This window comes from Heterocephalus glaber, unplaced genomic scaffold, assembly GCF_053883595.1.
Source record: "Heterocephalus glaber isolate CG9 unplaced genomic scaffold, H.glaber_assembly_v1.0 deba00001593, whole genome shotgun sequence".
Taxonomy (NCBI): domain Eukaryota; kingdom Metazoa; phylum Chordata; class Mammalia; order Rodentia; family Bathyergidae; genus Heterocephalus; species Heterocephalus glaber.
The window spans coordinates 6056712-6072918 of NW_028258368.1; the positions used below are offsets into that span (position 1 = coordinate 6056712).

Sequence of the window (16207 nt, forward strand, 5' to 3'; positions counted from 1 at the left end):
GATACTCAACTAATTATTAAAAATTATTTAAATTATTTAAATTTTATTATTTATATCAAATGCAGGTTCTTTAAAAAAGCGAAACTCCAATGCTCCATTTTGAAGCCAGAATTAGCCTTGTGGAAGTCCGTGAGAGAAATCTGCTTCCGCATTTCTTTCCGTTTAAGTGTTCTAAGTCCTGGAACTCTGTAGGTGGGACCCACTCATTGCTATTGCTTGAAAAGTTTTTTTTCACTTCCAGTTCTAGAAGCAGCTCCATCGTCCCAAGCCAGAGCTGGTCAAAACTGTTTTAAACTTCAAAATCTGAGCGATCTCTCTTCAGAGATCCTCCCCACTCCCAAACTCATGAAGACACCAACATATACAACTGCTCCCCAAAAGTTCATGAATACGCACTTTTTGCTCTCTAATTCTGTTTAGGACACTGTGGTTAAAATACACTCACTAGAGGGCCGGGGATTTAGCTCAGTGGTTCTGCTGCCTGATTTGCAAGTGCAAGGTTCCGAGTTCGATCTCCGATACCAAAAAAAATTCATTCACTAGAAAAAAAATACACATCCATACTCGTTCTTTCTTCTAGTTCTCATGGCCCAAATACATTCCAATGCAGAAGATAGTGAAGTGGAACCTCAAAAGTAGTATTCCCTAACTAACTTCCAACCTCTTCTGAGAGGACATAAAAATGGAAAGCATGTCATATAGTAAATGGAAATATTCAAACCATTAGTGCTGGACAATTTTAAAAGTCTCTTTTCATAAATGAGTGGGACAAAGAGTACAAACTGTAATTTTCACCTAGCAAGAGGAAAGATTCCTCTCAAATGCTACACTGAGGAATGTTTCTTTAAAGGAGAAAGACCTTAAACTTGACAGATGATCACTACACACAGCATAAAGCTTTCACGACTATCTAAACCACCTTAAAGGAACAGCACCAAAGCTTTGTGGGAGAAACTTCTCAGGGAGAGCACCCTTCCTACAGTTGTGATTACTTAGATTAATTCTTTTAAGATTATTGGGGGTGGTGTGGAGGACGGGCTACAAACTACTCTTGAAAAGGGAAACGATGAGGTACAAGTGCATGTGAAATTGTTGAAGTGTGTGAGGACTCACTGCTTACCACCCCAGGGTTATTAAATAGCCACAGAAATCACCCTTTCATCACAATGGCTCGGGAGTTGTAAAATCCATCCAAATTTGCTCCCCCCTTGAATGGTTATACTTGGGAAAAAGAATTACTGAAATGAGCAAGTGTTCACAGAAATTAAGAGATTTATCCTTTTAGCTGCAGGCCAAGTAGGAGGAGAACTAATGCTGATCCTTGAAACTAAGGCACGCTGAAGCTTTCAAAGATCCAATCATTTGAGACAGTCTTCATAACCATCAGTACCCTAGGCATTAGTTATATAGCCTTAGTTATTTGGCTGCTAGTCCTTCAGTATGGTGCTCAGATTCAGTCTCTGAAATCAATTCATATTCTATCACAGCACCCTTTGTGTTAAGACCAGGATATTTTATTCCTTCTAGACAAAGCCACGGATGATCACCAACCCTAACTCAAAACTCTGATCACCCAAGGAGATGCTTTGTCAGCAGAGTAGACTCTTTCCAGCTCCATGAGCTAGCACTGTCTTATAGCACCGTTTTGAGCAGATTTCTTCAGAGATTCAACTCACGTCGACCAAAAAAACCTGAGCTGGTTAGCAAAAAATGTAAGGGAGAAAATAAAGCCTCTACACAAAGAGGAATGTTAAGACAAATTCTATTCAAAAAATCCACCATTGTGTTAATCCTATCATGTTTCACAGCATTAAATATCCATCCAATGCAATCAGTCCATGAAGAAATCTTTAAAGGCTATTTTCCATTGCACAGGCACAGCAGTTGTCAGAAGTGTGTGCTAGTCCACACTTACTGTAAACAGGAAATAATATCCTGTTCTTGGACTCAGCCAACCATTTAGCCAGTGGAGTTAAGTTTTATCAGAATGTTGCTCTTATACACAATTAAGACCAGAAAGTTTCCCCTTTAGAGCCTTTAGTTCAACTCCAGTTTGTCAAATGTTAGGAATAGTCTAGCATCTGATACAGAGCTAGGTTTGACAAGACACTGAAGATTTTAAGTCAAGTGTGGTAAAATGGAGGGGGAAAAGGTATCTGTATCCGGGTTTAAGACTGAAGCCAAAGTAGTCATTATACCACATAATACAGCAACAGGTGCAAACATTTTAAAAGCAACATGAGCCCCATTTTTTTTTCTTCTGCTGTACATAAAACATGGTGTGTGTATACTTGAACATACTTAGTACATTCAACTTGTACCACAGAGTCAGCTTCACCTCATTCCAGGAACTCAATTTTAAGGTTTGGTAACACAAGGATCCTTTCTAAAAAGAACTCGGCACTCTCACTAGCTAAAAAAAGGTCAAATCTTTAATACAGATATTCATGAGATTGTTCTCTTTCAAGAGATCAATTTCTTAGACTCAGAAAGGATAATCCTACCCTGTGGTGAACGTAAGACTTCCTCTGACATAGAGGGCAAGGAATCTACAAGGCTTCATTCCAACACCATTAAGTACAATATAGGAAAGATTTCCTGAACCGTATGGTCTTTATTTCAGTGCCAGTGTTACAGATACAACACAAATGTTCCAGTTAAAAGAAGGAATTCAAATGGAATGCCAACGTACAAGCCAGGCTCTGGAAATAAAAAGAAACGTTTGGAGTAATGGACAAGATGATTCCCATATGCCCCAGGATGAGTCTTGCTCTTCCTACGGGCAAAGGTTTTCATTAAGGAGTCTGTTCTTTAAAATTGGTGGACTTCTCTTTCCACTCATTTACCACAGTTCAAATGGGCAAGTGACAGGCTTGGGAAAAGCTTTAAAATTGGTGGTGGAAGTACGGTCATTAGTAACTATTAATGCATCTTTTAGGACTCAGTACTTTAAGGGGAATCAATTTTGAAAATCACGGAGCGTATTCATGACTACAGCTAAAGAATGGAGAGAGGGCCGGGGATTTAGCTCAGTGGTTTCACCGCCTGCTGCACAAGTGCAAGGACCCGAGTTCGATCCCGGTACCAAAAAAAAAAAAAAGAATGGAGCGAAAGGGGAGCTGAAAGAGCCCTGGAAGTTTCTATTACAAATAGAGCACCATATCCTTCATGCCAAATCTCAGCAAAAGCTCTTTTTAACTGTATCTGTCCAGTGTTTACAAATAATCTCTCAAGATCTGACCAGTTCTTGATAACATACATACATACATACACACATACATGTGTGTGTCTGTGTGTATACAGCAATGAACGGAAAAGGCTACCAGGAACCTAAAGCCTCTTTCAAATATTGAGGGAACCAGTAGAAAAAGGCAGGGCTCCCTAATGTCCATTGTTACATTCCCATTCTCAATGCCAGATGTAAAAAGCGCCTGAAGGTGGTAACCCAGCTCGTGAGGAACATATACCCCACCAAGCCCAGTCCACAGAAAAATAACAGTAGAAAGAAGGGGCCACTCTGCTGCAGAGATGAAGTGAGCGTTTTCTCGCCGTGAATTCCAGTTCTCTCCTCCATAACAGCTGCTTATGGCTTCAGGGGCCAGGGGAATTTTGATTCTGGCTGCAAATGTGGGACAAGTAGAGAAGTGCGGAAAGGGAGAAGAGAAGGAAGAGTGCAAAATAGCCTGCAGAAGCAGCCAGCCTCAACAGTGGAGGAGAGGACAGCAGTCTAACAATGCTTCAAGGACAGGAAAATCCTCCTCAGCAGTTCTCTTCAGCTCCTCAGGCCCACGGTACAGTTGGGGGGAACTTGCCAGCGATCACAACCTCCATCTCAGAGTCCCTTTGATTGAGTGGGTAAGAATGAGAATGGTGCTGGACCCTCATTGCCAGGACTGAGGGGGAAAGTTGTTCACCTCTGCTAGATCTTCCATTGCTGAGCCTTTGTGATTATAGGTGCGCTTCATCCTCATTTGCAGCTGTTGCTTCTGTGGGTTCAGAACTTCAATGACTTGTGTGATGGTCCCCGTATTAAATGCTGGGACAATGCTGCTGCTAGGAGACACAAGCTGCAGCTGGAATGTCTTTGGTACTGCAGCCTGGAAAACAAAGTCCGTCATGTCTAGCTCTGTGCTGTTAGATGCCTGTATCATTATCAGTGTTACACTGGGGTTGGTGTTTGACCGTTCAAAGGTGAATTCTAGGGCCAGGGATTTAGCTCAGTGCTTTCGCCGCCTGCTTTGCAAGCGCAAGGACCGGAGTTCGATCCCTCGTACCAAAAAAACAAAAAAACAGGTGAATTCTATCTTCAAGCCTTTCTTACTGTATGCTGTAATGGAGGGGATGCCTGCAGTGATGTCACTGAAGAGAGGCTGTGATGAAAGCCCATCCAATAAGAAGGGGAGCCGAGATGTCTGTGAGACTGAGGCAGGGGTAGGAGCAGCAGTTGGAGTAACTGTAAGGGTGATGTCTCCCACCAAATCAAGAAGTTCTCCACCAGCAGATACTGGTTTGCTTGTAGGTGCAGTTGGAATAACAGGTGTTATGTCATTTCCTCCCAACAAATCCAATAAATCATTAGCCTGGCTGGTGGCCTGTGGCCCAGAAGGCGGTGGTTTTGTCTCTAATAGAGCTGGTTCTGTCTCTCCATTTGTCTGCACAATCTCAGTAGGGCCATTTGTGGTCACTTTTTCCAAGACAGGCATTCTCTCAAGTAGGGCCAACCTCACATGGTCATATTTCTTTAAAAGTGCATTATATTCTTCTGCCCTCTGCTGGAGCTCCACATCAATGCTGCTTCCATAGATGGAAACCACTTTTTAAATTCGGTTTACAGTACAAGTGAATTGAGTTGAAAGCTTCATGATGGCAGTGAGGGCGTTACCTCATGTCACAGAGGTGGACATATTAGAGATTAGTACATTTTCTAAAATATCCAATACTTCATCCTCCGTTACCTGAACAGGTTCTTCCATTTCACATTGGCTAGATACAAGAAGATCACCATATTCACCTATGTACCATGCAGCCACTTGTACCAAAGGTTGTTGAGAATAAGCACCAAGAATTGCTTTATACAAGTGCTGGACAGTATAAGTGTGCATCTCCATACTATTGGTTATTAACTGTATCAAATTGGGGACTGCATCATCATGAATGTAACTTCCTGCTCTTGTCAGAACACGCATAATGGTGTCTATAAACCACCATTTGGAAGGTGTATACTTTTCTGCAGCAAGAAAAATTCCAGATGCACAGTCTGCCTTACATTCTGACTCACATGAATCCAGAAAATAAAGTAATTCCTTCATCATGCCTCGGATATTATTTCCGTTTACCAGGGTAAAACTCAATTCCATTGCACACCGCTTTATTGAGACACCCAAATCTTTTAGACAGTCCCCAGTTATGCTTCTGTGCCTCTGTAGTGCATTGTGATCTGTCTGCACGGTCTTCAACAAAGATGTCAGAGCTACGTATCTAATATTTTTGTCATTGTTCAATAAGAAATGACCCAGGATGTTTATGGCTAGAACTCACAGTCCACTCTCTCATTTAATATCCATGACAGTCAAAACAGTTTCATAAAGAATAGCATCTCCTACATTTTTACTAATCTCTGTATTCGTGCCAACTTGTGCTAGTATATCATTCATAGCTTCATTTGAGTCATCCTCGTTCCATCCTAAAATTCTTAATAACCGCAAAATCTGTACCTGCAAAGAAGGGTCACTGATATCAGAAACATCATGTTCTGGGGAATATCCAGACATGATGAGGTTCTTTAGAATATGGACTAATTGGGGACAAGCGTTCTGAAATGTGCAAGCATATCTGGGCTTCTCTCACACATTTCTGTGAGGAGGACTACACCATGGTTCTTCTCATTCAATAAATTTTTTGTTGCTGGTAAAAACACCTCCATAAGTTCAGGAACCTTCCTGATGACATGAATAGCACACAGTGCTGCAGTTCACCTAGGTTTCAGTCCATAATTACCTGTCCCATGGCAGGGGCAACAGTTTATGGCAGCAGAAGAAAGCAAAAACAAGGGTGGAGTCTCATCTTATTACAAAGCTTCTGGGGCCGGGGATTTAGCTCAGTGGTTCTGCTGCCTGCCTTGAAAGTGCAAGGTCCTGAGTTTGATCCCCGGTACCAAAAAAAGAAACAAAACCAAACAACCAAAAAAAGCTTCTGCACTGCAAGAGAAACCACCAACAGAGCTAAGAGATAACCTACAATGTAGGAAAAAATTTTTACCAGCGGTTCCTCAGACAAAGGTCTACTATCTAGAATATATATATAGAACTAAAAAAAAATCAGATCCATCCCAAAATATAAAGACCCAATTCAAAAATGAACATCTGAAATGAACAGACATTTCTCAGACAAACAAGCAGAAATAGCAAATAAACATGAAAAAATGTTCAACGTCACTGGTCATTTGAGAGATGCAGATGAAAACAACGCTGAGATTCCACCTCACTCCAGAAAGAATGGCTGCTATCATGAAATCAACCAATAACAAATGCTGGCAGGGCTGTGGGGAAAGAGGAACGCTGCTCCACTGCTGGTGGGAGTGTAGACTGGTGCAACCACTATGGAAATCAGTATGGAGATACCTCAAAGAACTAGGATTAGAAGTCCCATTTGACCCAGCTATTCCTCTGCTGGGTATCTTCCAAAAGAATTAAAAGAATCATACCACAGTGATATATGCTCACCCATGTTTATAGCGGCACAGTTTGTAATAGCTAAAACTTGGAAACAGCCCAAATGCCCATCAACTGGAAACTGGATAAAGATGTGGGTTTTTTAATAAAATGGAGTACTACTCAGCCATAAAGAATGAGAAACTAGAGACATTTATAGCTAAGTGGATGCACATTGAGGTGATACTCTTCAGTGAAATAAATAGGACACACATGTGTAAATACTGTATAGTTTCTCTGATGTGAAAAACTAAAAGTGTAAATAAGGACCAAAATGTATAATTGATATTGTGAAGGAGGAAGAAAAGGTCTGAAGGAGTAGAGGAAGTGGGAGGGGCAGGTAAAAGGAAAGAAGGAAAAAGAAAAATTGAGAGAAAAAGGAAAACATTGAAACAAAGTCTGTAAATAGGGAAGGGTGGAGGGGGTGAAGGGAGGGCAGGGGAACGGGGAAAAAATAAGAACCAAGATACATCATGTAAAGGTACAAGATACCAACGATGAATGTAACTGTCTTGTATACCTAAAGTGTACCAATAAGCTTAATGGAAAAAAGGAAAGAAATCAAGTAATAACAAATGCTGGAGAGGCTGTCGGGGAAAAGTGACACTTCTAAAATGTTGGTGGAAATGTAAACTAGGACCAGATTTATGGAAATCAGAATGGAGCATCCTCAAAGAAACAAAACAAGAAATTTGATTTCACCAAGCTATTCCCCTTCTAGGTGTCTTCCCAGAAGAGTTAAAGACATCATAATACAATGACACATGCATACCCATGTTTATAGTAACACAATTTACAATAGTTAAAACTTGGATGTGGCCTGCATATCCATCAACAGATAAATGGGTAAAGACAATATGGTATTCATACATAATAGAGTACTACTCTGCTATAGAGAAGAATAAAATTGAGTCATTTGTAGGAAAGTGAGTGCACTTTGAAACCATAATGTTATGTCAAAAAAACCAGAAACACGAGCTTAAATATTGCATGGTTTCTCTTACACAAAATATAAATAAGTAGCAATATAAATAAAAAACAGATAATAGGGAATAGGAAAATAGAGATCTTTTGCAAAAAGGAAAGGGACCAAGATATTGGGGGGGGGGAGGAAAGGGGATGAAAAAAGATGAGGAATGTGCATGAATCAACTCCCCATGAAGAATGCAATCATTATATAGTACTAAGATGTACTAATGAAAATTCTTTTAAAAAGTGATTCCTAAACTTCCTGTTTTTATAAATAAATTCAACAAAATAATTTGTTTTACTTACTCCATAATGTGAAGAAAGAACAAAGTATCATTATCTCTCTACTAAGTTTGTATCACTCAGGATTCTCCAGGGAAACAGAAACAGGCTTGTTGTCGAAATAGGCTTATAGGATATGGTGCCAAGATGTTTGCCAACGTGTTGCTTGCAGGCTAAAGAATGAAGAAAGGCAGTGAGTGGTCAGTTCAGTCTGAGTGGGAAGACCTGAGGTGGGCAGTGTATGTCCTGGTCTAGTCAGGGAGCCTCAGGAGCAAGAGTGGAAATGTCACATCCTAGGACTGGCTCAGAAGGGTGACTCAGCTCAAGCAGACTGAATTTGCTTTTCCTCTGCCTTTTGCTTTTATCAGTGTGTGCAAAGGATGTTATGGATTCAAGTCCAGTGATGCAAGTAAGAATCTCTGCCAGAAACTCCCTCATAGACACATGCATCGTAATAACAATATTTTACCAGCTATCACCACAACCTTCAGGCAGTCAGGTTGACAAGAGAATTATTTACCACATGGATAATAGAACAAAATTCCAGGCTAATTTAGATGTTTGTTTCAAAATAATAAAAATAACTTAATGCTTTTTAAAAATAGAGAGTATGCAAATAATTCCTGAAGGCATGAAGTATAGCATATTTTTGTAGCAGTACCCTTACAACAAGGTTGTGTTTTTGGTTCAAGGAGTATTTGATCATACACAACCAAGGCAGATGATAGAAATTCCTCTTTACTCAGATTTCTTCTTCAAGCAGTTGGGAATTCAAGTGTGTAATTCCTTCAGTTACTACCAAGAGGAAATGTCCTAACACTTTAAGAAAAAGTGTACAATGGGAAAACAACGAATAGTACAAAGGATATGAGATGCTGAAGTCAGAGTAACTTCCTGGAAGTAACTGGACCCTAGGATGACAAGGGTCACCAGGTGGCACTGATGCAGCAGAGGAATGGGCAGGAGAGACAGAGCAGCAGGAGACTGACTCATGCAGCCCTCAACTGTGGGCTAATGGTGGATCTGAAGGGAGTAAGTGGGAGGCCTGCTGACCCCTCACTTCATATGGAGAAGCAGAGGGGATCCAGACCAAGACAACTCCAGTCTGAACGGTTTGCTAGAGCCTAGGAAGAAACAGCAGGTGGTGGACTGGCAAATGACCACTTGGGAGATTTATTTCCCTTGATCACTTCAGGAGAGTCTTTGGAGCATCGTCAACCTTCAGAAAAGAAGCAAATGTTACTCCAAGTTTCTGAGGAAACCCTGCTTCAGTTCTGCTGGGGACCCCTTCCTAGTCACCCTGATTTTATATCTGTCCTCACCGAGGGTCATGTATTTTCCTCCCCTTCTCAATCCTTGTCCCCAGTGCTTGCAGCAACCTCCTCCTCTTTCCCCACATCCCAACCCTGGACTGCCTCAAAACTGAAGCTGTCATGACCGGATCTGCTCCCTGACTCAGAGCCTGCTCCTCCTGCTGGGGGACGTGAGGGAGACTGTTCAAAGCTGGGGGGCCTTGGGTGGGGCTGCAGGCACACATTCTGCCTCCTCCTTCACTCTCCACTCTCCTCACCTGGTAGCCACACACAAAAGCCCTGTGTGCAGTGTCACAGCCTCACCTCACCCACCCCCACCCATTTCCTGTCAGCTCCTCTGGGAGTATGGCCTGCAGCCCAGCTCAGCCTCTCCAGGCCCAGACACACTTCTGCTGTGGGGAGGCAGGGAAGGCAGAGCTGGCTCAGGATCTGCAGTCTGCAGGAGGCTGGATGCCAGGGCCATAGTCTCAGCTGAGCCTGGATTCCCAGGGTTCACCAGAGAGCTGGCCTCCTTCTCACCTCAACCTGGACAGACTCTGCTCCTAGCTTTCTACCTCCACTGATGGGAACAAAGTCTTTCTCTGGGAATGCAGGCCTGAACTCCAGCCTTTTAGTAGAATTAGAAAAATCTTCCCTGTCTTCACTTCTGGGATTAGAATCACACGCCCCTCTGCTTCATCTATGGAATGGATCCTCATTCCCCTCACACATCAAGTGGAGTCAACATGCTGGTACCACTCACATTTGAAAACTTTCCTTCTTTGTGTTCCTACTGTGTCCATATCATGCATCAGTGTCCGGTCCTCAGTAGGAGTGCGATCTGAATCAGGCCTCATTTTGCCGAGATGCTTTAGAATACCAACAGACAATAGGTTGGTGTGGGCTGCTCCCCTTATGGCTAAGTTAAGGAGGAAGTACTTCTCCAAACTCAGGGCTGAGCTTGTCAGGCTATTGCTATGAGGTGATATGAGGTCTGATGCTCTTCTCCATTTCAACATGTAGTGGAGGAATAGGCATTCTGGGATTTCATTTTCCTGTCCTTACTCCTCGCCCCTCATTCCCTTGCTCTCCCTCACATGTATGTCCACCATACCTGCAACTCTGAATTCTCTCCTTAGATATAAAATAGGATGGAGCAGGTAACGATCAGCAGTAGGACCCACAGATTTGGAATGACCTCCATGGAGCTGGACTGGGTCAAGTTTTGTGTGGTGGGTGGACATGCTGGAATAGAAACAAGGGAGTGTCGGCCCTTGGTCAGACCCCAAATCTGAGCAGACCCCTCCTCAGCTCTCTCTACTTCAGGTGACCCAGCTTTGCTGACAGTCCCTACCCCTCTGCTATGTGGCAGTCCCTGTGACAGGTCCTGGGCTGGGAAGTGAGAGAACAGATGGTCTCTGTGTGCAAGGGGTCATTTAGGTACTGAGCAGCCAGGGGACAATGTTCGCCACTCTTCTGCTAGCAGGACAGGAGGTGGCCCATCAGGGTGGTACGAGGGAAGCATCTGAGGAGCTAATATGTGAGGTGGTTTTGAAGGATTTCAAGAAAGAGACAGGAGAGGTTGAAAAGAAAAGTGATTCTGGAGTGAGGAAAGACTAAGAGGAAAAGACATGGGAAGAAAACAGTGCCCCTATGTGGAAGCCAGCAAGAAATCCACGATCCATGAGCCAAAATATGTGCAGGAGCAAGAGGTGTCAGGAAAGGAGAAGGGAAAAGATGAGAGGAATACACCTGGTACCATTCCCCAGGAAGAACTCGGGGTTCATGGAGTACGTACACACACACACACACACACACACACACAGGAAAGTGTAGGCACACCGTGACAGCCATTTAAAGCAGCCCCCTCTTTCTCCCCCTCTTCCCAGTTACCTGTGGGCTCCTGCCTTTTGAGGTGCTTCAGGACCTCCTTAAGCCATTTCTGACAGTCTCCCCCTGAGATCCTGTATAAGACATCAGTCATTTCCTTGTCATCTTCCCAGGCGACCTTCATGCAGCTGAGTCCAGAAGGTTTCTCTGTCCATGTTTTGTGTTTTGAGTCAACTTGGGCTGAAATCTGTCCATTGATGTGAAACTCCCAGCACCAGCTCATGTGTCCACCGGCGTCAAGTCGACAGGTCATGTTGGCTGACAGGGTGAGGGGTGCTGCCCACAGAAAGGGATCAGTGTCTGCTCTGGACAAATCCCTGACCACCACCCATATCCACCTGTGCTGCTCTACTTCTTCCCTGGCCTGTTCTCCCCTCCAAGTCAAGCCCTTGCTGTGAGACTGGCTGCAGAGATCAACATCCAACTGTGATCTGTTTGCGCACATGAATAAGATAAACATCCCTCTGCCTTTCTTGTTCCCTTGGAGTACTGGAACTTACCCATGGTTCCACAGTTCTCTGGTTCAATGCCAAGCACTTTTTCTCTGAGACTTTCCCCCACATGCTTGGATGTCTCTCTTAGTTGTTCCCAGGTCTCGGTGCTATTCACCTCCTCTCCCAGGACATTTGTGGGTTTGGCCATGGCAAGGGCACAGTCATAGGAAACAAAAGGGTTCTGGTTGATGTGCCCTTGAATATTGCACCAATGTTCATGTGCAGGCTTTAGTTTGGTGGTGAATCCCAAGGAAAGCGAGTGTGTGTCTGTGAAAGAAAAGCACAAAGATGGGTTGATGGAGGGAAAAAAGGACCCTTTTGTCACCTGTCACCCAGTCTATGTGAGGGGAAGAATCTCTCTGAAGAGCTGAGCTGGCAGAGCTTGCAAGGACTGCTCCTTTCCACCTGTTTAAAGCTGGTATCCTTCCCTTGTTGAAGGAGGAGGAGCCCACTTCCTGGAAGCAGCTGCCTGTGCCGGCACAAGGCTCAAATCCCTCTGCTCACTGAACTAAAACCCGAATTCAGGAGCACTTGACTTGTGAGGGCCATGGCAGACCTGCTATGCAGGAAAAGGCCTGGATGGCAGAGGAACTGCAGGGGCAGCCCCTGTGTCCTGCAGGGAGATGAGAGTGTATGGAGCTGCCCCAAGGTGGCTGAGTCATGATGAGGCTTGAATGGGAGCCACAGGACACAGAAATCATGGCTTGTAAGGTTTAGACGTACTGCTAGAAGGTGGCACTGCTGTGTGAGTAGACTGCGTCTGTTATCTTGGAAAAGCAAGTCCATACTGCAGATGTAGCAAATCCAGAATTTCCAACCACACTGGATCAGAGAATCCATATGCCAGAGTGAATGTAACATGAAAGCCTGAAAAATGTTCTGTGCTCTCTGCTTCATACGAATGCCTGGAGCCGGGGATTTAGCTCAGTGGTTCCACCACCTGCCTCCCAAGGGCAAGGACCTGAGTTTAATCCCCGGTACCAAAAAAAAAAAGGATGCCTGGAGAATTGTTCTGCGCGAAGCATATAAAACTGACCCAAAAAAGCCAATATTAATACAAAATAAATCATAAAGATCAGAACAGAAACACTGGAAATATAGAGCGAAAAAATTAATATCAAAGATCAAAGAATTGTTTCTTTGAAAAATCAGCACAGGACAGTGGCTAAGCCTGGTCCCCATTTTCTGGCATGTGACTATCTCCAGCTCCCATCGCACTGAAAGCAGAGCTGAGGCAGATATGGTGTGGCCTACAAAGTTGGAAATATTTTACAGAAAAGCCATGGATTTCTGTCAAACTAATTAATACTATTTCTGTCTAATTAATTAACACCACTGTATGGTGCTGTCTTTCCAAACAGATAGGTGGGCCTGGGCCCCAAGGCAGAAGTCTACAGACCCTCTCCCTACCACCCCTTCCCACATGACTACATGTCACTACTCCTGCAACCACCACTCCCCACCCCACTGCCAGGGTCCTACTGTGGCTGTGTGTCCATCCACTCCCTGCTGCTTCAGGTTCTGTGGGGGAGGTGGGTGTGGTGCTTGGGTGTGCCTCGGGCAGGGACAAGGGTGCCAGCCTGTGGTGGAGGGGCTCAGGCCCTGCCTGTTTGGAAAGTGGAGGAGCCTGGGGTGCATAGGGGCTGGGCAAGGTGGTCAGGGGGGACAGGGGAGCTGGTTGGCAGCTCATTGACTCAACAGGGAAGGGGGTGGATGGGACTGCCGAGACTCTAGGGGGCCTGGGCTGTGACAGACAGAACTGGAAAAGATGCCTTGGGGCACTGAGAGGAGAGAGTCTGTGGAGCAGGGCAGGGCCTGGGGGCTGCGTGGAGCTGTCTGGGGAGGGAATCACAGTCAGTTGTGGAGGCTGCACGGACTCCTAATGGGATCCGGGGCAGGGGGCGGGCAGGGTGGAGTCAACAGGGATTCCTGACTGCCACCTTGTCCTTGGCTTTCCCCTTGCAACACCTCTTTTCTCCGTTGTTACTTTTTCCTCTCCCCCTCTGCTGGCTGAGTTGGGGCGCAGACCCGGATGTGGAAACCTGGTCGTGACTGGAAGGAGCCGGTGGAGGAGACACGGGGCGGGACGGAAGAGGTGGGGGAGGCGCAGAGCGCGGGGACTCTCTGGTCCGGGCCGCTCTGAGAAGTTCGGGCAGCGACAGCGACAGCAGCAGCAGCAGCAGCAGCAGCAACAGAGCCGGGATGTGAAGGACGCGGGCGGGGGTCGCAGCGGGCGCCATGGGTCCCTCCGGGCACAAGGAGAGCAGCGGGTCTTGAGACAGAGCCATCAAAGCGAGGATGGGACCGCCTCCCAGGAGATGCTCCGGGCAGCGCTCAGCCCTCGCGTCCCCAAAGTTTCTCAGGCCTCCTGCGGCGTTCACCGTCAGCTTTCCTAGCCCCGCAGCGTCACACGGATTCCTTCGGCTGGAGCCCTGGGCGGACCTCCTCGCGGCTCTGGTCCGCCTCCCCACGCGCCGCGCATCGGTCTAGCCCTTACCAGCCGGCGGAGTTCTCTTCACCAGGGTGAGTTTGCTCAGAGCACAGAGTGCCTGGAGAAATAAGAGAAGCAGTTGCAGGCCCCGTTCTTCATAAATCCAACCTTGCCCATAGCTTCCTCCCGTGGCAAAATCGCTGTGCTGAGAAGGTTGTAGGCAGGGCTGAGGCGGGGAGGGGCGGGTCAGGCCTGGGTCCCCTGCGCAGAGGGGCGCCAGGCAAAGCTCCTTACCAGAGAGTGAGGCTGGCGCTCACCCGAAGGGAGCCCTGTGCCACCTGGGCAGTGAATGTCCTCCAGAGGACTTGCCAGTCTCTGCGGATTACTGCAAGTTCCTGTATGTCTCTGCAGGGGCAACTCTAGTGCTTTTTGCAGGATCTTTTTATGCCCCACTCCTGTCTCCCCTTCTTTAACTCCGTCCCCAGGGTCAGAATCTCACCATTTTCCCTTACAGATCTAAGAATTTCGGGCCCCTTGTACAGTCTGGTCTGAAGCCAATGTCTTTGAAGACACTTATTAGCTATCCTGCCAGCAAAGGCATTCGTTTTTCAAGTAGGTTCTGTGCCAACCCAGGAGAACAACTCTCAGAGTAAAAGCTGAGAAGTTCTGGCCAGAGGCAGGCTCTGCTCCCACCTAAAGGCTTCTAATGTCATTTGCTGCGGAACCTTGACAATTTCACTATTGCCTTTCATCCAGTGGTTCATGCAGGCCTGCATCCAACAACCAGGTCAATAATATTTAAATAACTTCACATCCCCCTTTCAGCCGGTGTGGTGATGAGTGAAATGATCACCAGTGGAGTCTAAGAAGATTCTTGGGTTTTGGTTTGCGGTTTCTGGGCTGTGATCTCTTTTTTTTTCACCCCCGTTCAGAGATCTCTAGTTCTGTGAGGTGAGCAGAGGTTGGACGCAGGGCTGCACCTCTCATTGCCTGTAACTGAGCCTTGTGGCTCAGAGAAGGTGAGTGGAGAAAAGGAGCCCATGGTTCCCAAAGGCACTTTTATTGCAGGGCATGGCAAAGGCCTGTAAGGTGACAGCTCCATCAGGCACCCATGGCAGGTCCTGCAGATGTTTACTTGGTCTGCAGTGGGCTTCCTGTGACAGTCCTGTCACAGAAGACCATGCCCCTTTGAGTCATCCTCACCCAGGTCCTAGAGGGGCCCTCCCCACCCGTGGATGATCCCACACCACTCTGGCTGAGTCTGTGTGTGCTTCCCCCTTATTAGGCAGCGCTACAGTAGTTTTTTGTTGTTTGTTTGTTTTTTGGTACGGGGGATCGAACTTGGGACCTTGTACTTGTGAGGCAGGCGCTGGAACCACTGAGCTAAATCCCCGGCCCCAGCATATGTTCTTAATAAAGCCTCTTCCAGATAGTGTGTTCCTGCCTGCTCGTGATTTTTGCCTTGAGTAGCACATAACTCAGCTGGTAACACCAAGGGCTCTGGCCCCAAGAGCAGTCAGTGGCCAGAGCTAGTAACACCTAGTGGGCGGAACCTCCACCCAAAATGGATACCAAGGGCCCTGCTCTCCATCTCTGCCAATGCTGCTGCAGCAAAAGGTATGCTTCCAGGAAGGGGTGTGATAGCAGGACCAACTGATGCCTGTTCTCTGCTCCAATTCTGCCACATTTCATTGACAGACTCTAAATCACACCCAGAAGTCTGGTTGCAAATGACTGTGGAAAATATCGTGGTTATATTTACTATTTCTGTGGTGTAGGCAGGAATGTTAGAAAGAAGATGCAATGGATGTCAGACACTGATTTCCCACATCCAGCCTAGGTGTGAAGAGTTAGGGTGCCACTTATACTTCCAAAATGTGTTTAATAATGCTATAAGTTGCTTATTGGTTTATCATATATATATATATATATATATATATATATATATATATATATATGTACACCTGCATCCAAACATTGTACCTATATATCCATGTACCTATATCTATGTATGAAGTTACTATGAAGGCAGTAAAATCAGGTACCTAATGATTTCAAGCACGGGTTCTATAATCAGCCTGCTGTTCAAAATCCATTCTATGTGAGGCACACGTATTCTCTCAACTTCCTGCACAATGG

The 16207-nt window shown here is 45.6% G+C and overlaps 1 protein-coding gene and 1 pseudogene across 1 annotated transcript; both read right to left on the reverse strand.

The window, feature by feature from the left end:
* Nucleotides 1-1634: 1634 nt before the first annotated feature.
* Nucleotides 1635-9293, reverse strand: LOC101718489 (AP-1 complex subunit gamma-1 pseudogene; annotated as a pseudogene).
* A 1359-nt stretch (nucleotides 9294-10652) lies between these two features.
* Nucleotides 10653-14236, reverse strand: LOC101718838 (uncharacterized). Its single transcript, XM_087193541.1, has 3 exons — nucleotides 13556-14236; nucleotides 11634-11904; nucleotides 10653-11547 (listed from the first exon to the last, which is right to left on the reverse strand). The coding sequence occupies exons 1-3, from the start codon at nucleotides 13923-13925 to the stop codon at nucleotides 11037-11039; spliced, it is 1152 nt and encodes a 383-aa protein (XP_087049667.1). The 5' UTR covers nucleotides 13926-14236; the 3' UTR covers nucleotides 10653-11036.
* Nucleotides 14237-16207: the final 1971 nt, after the last annotated feature.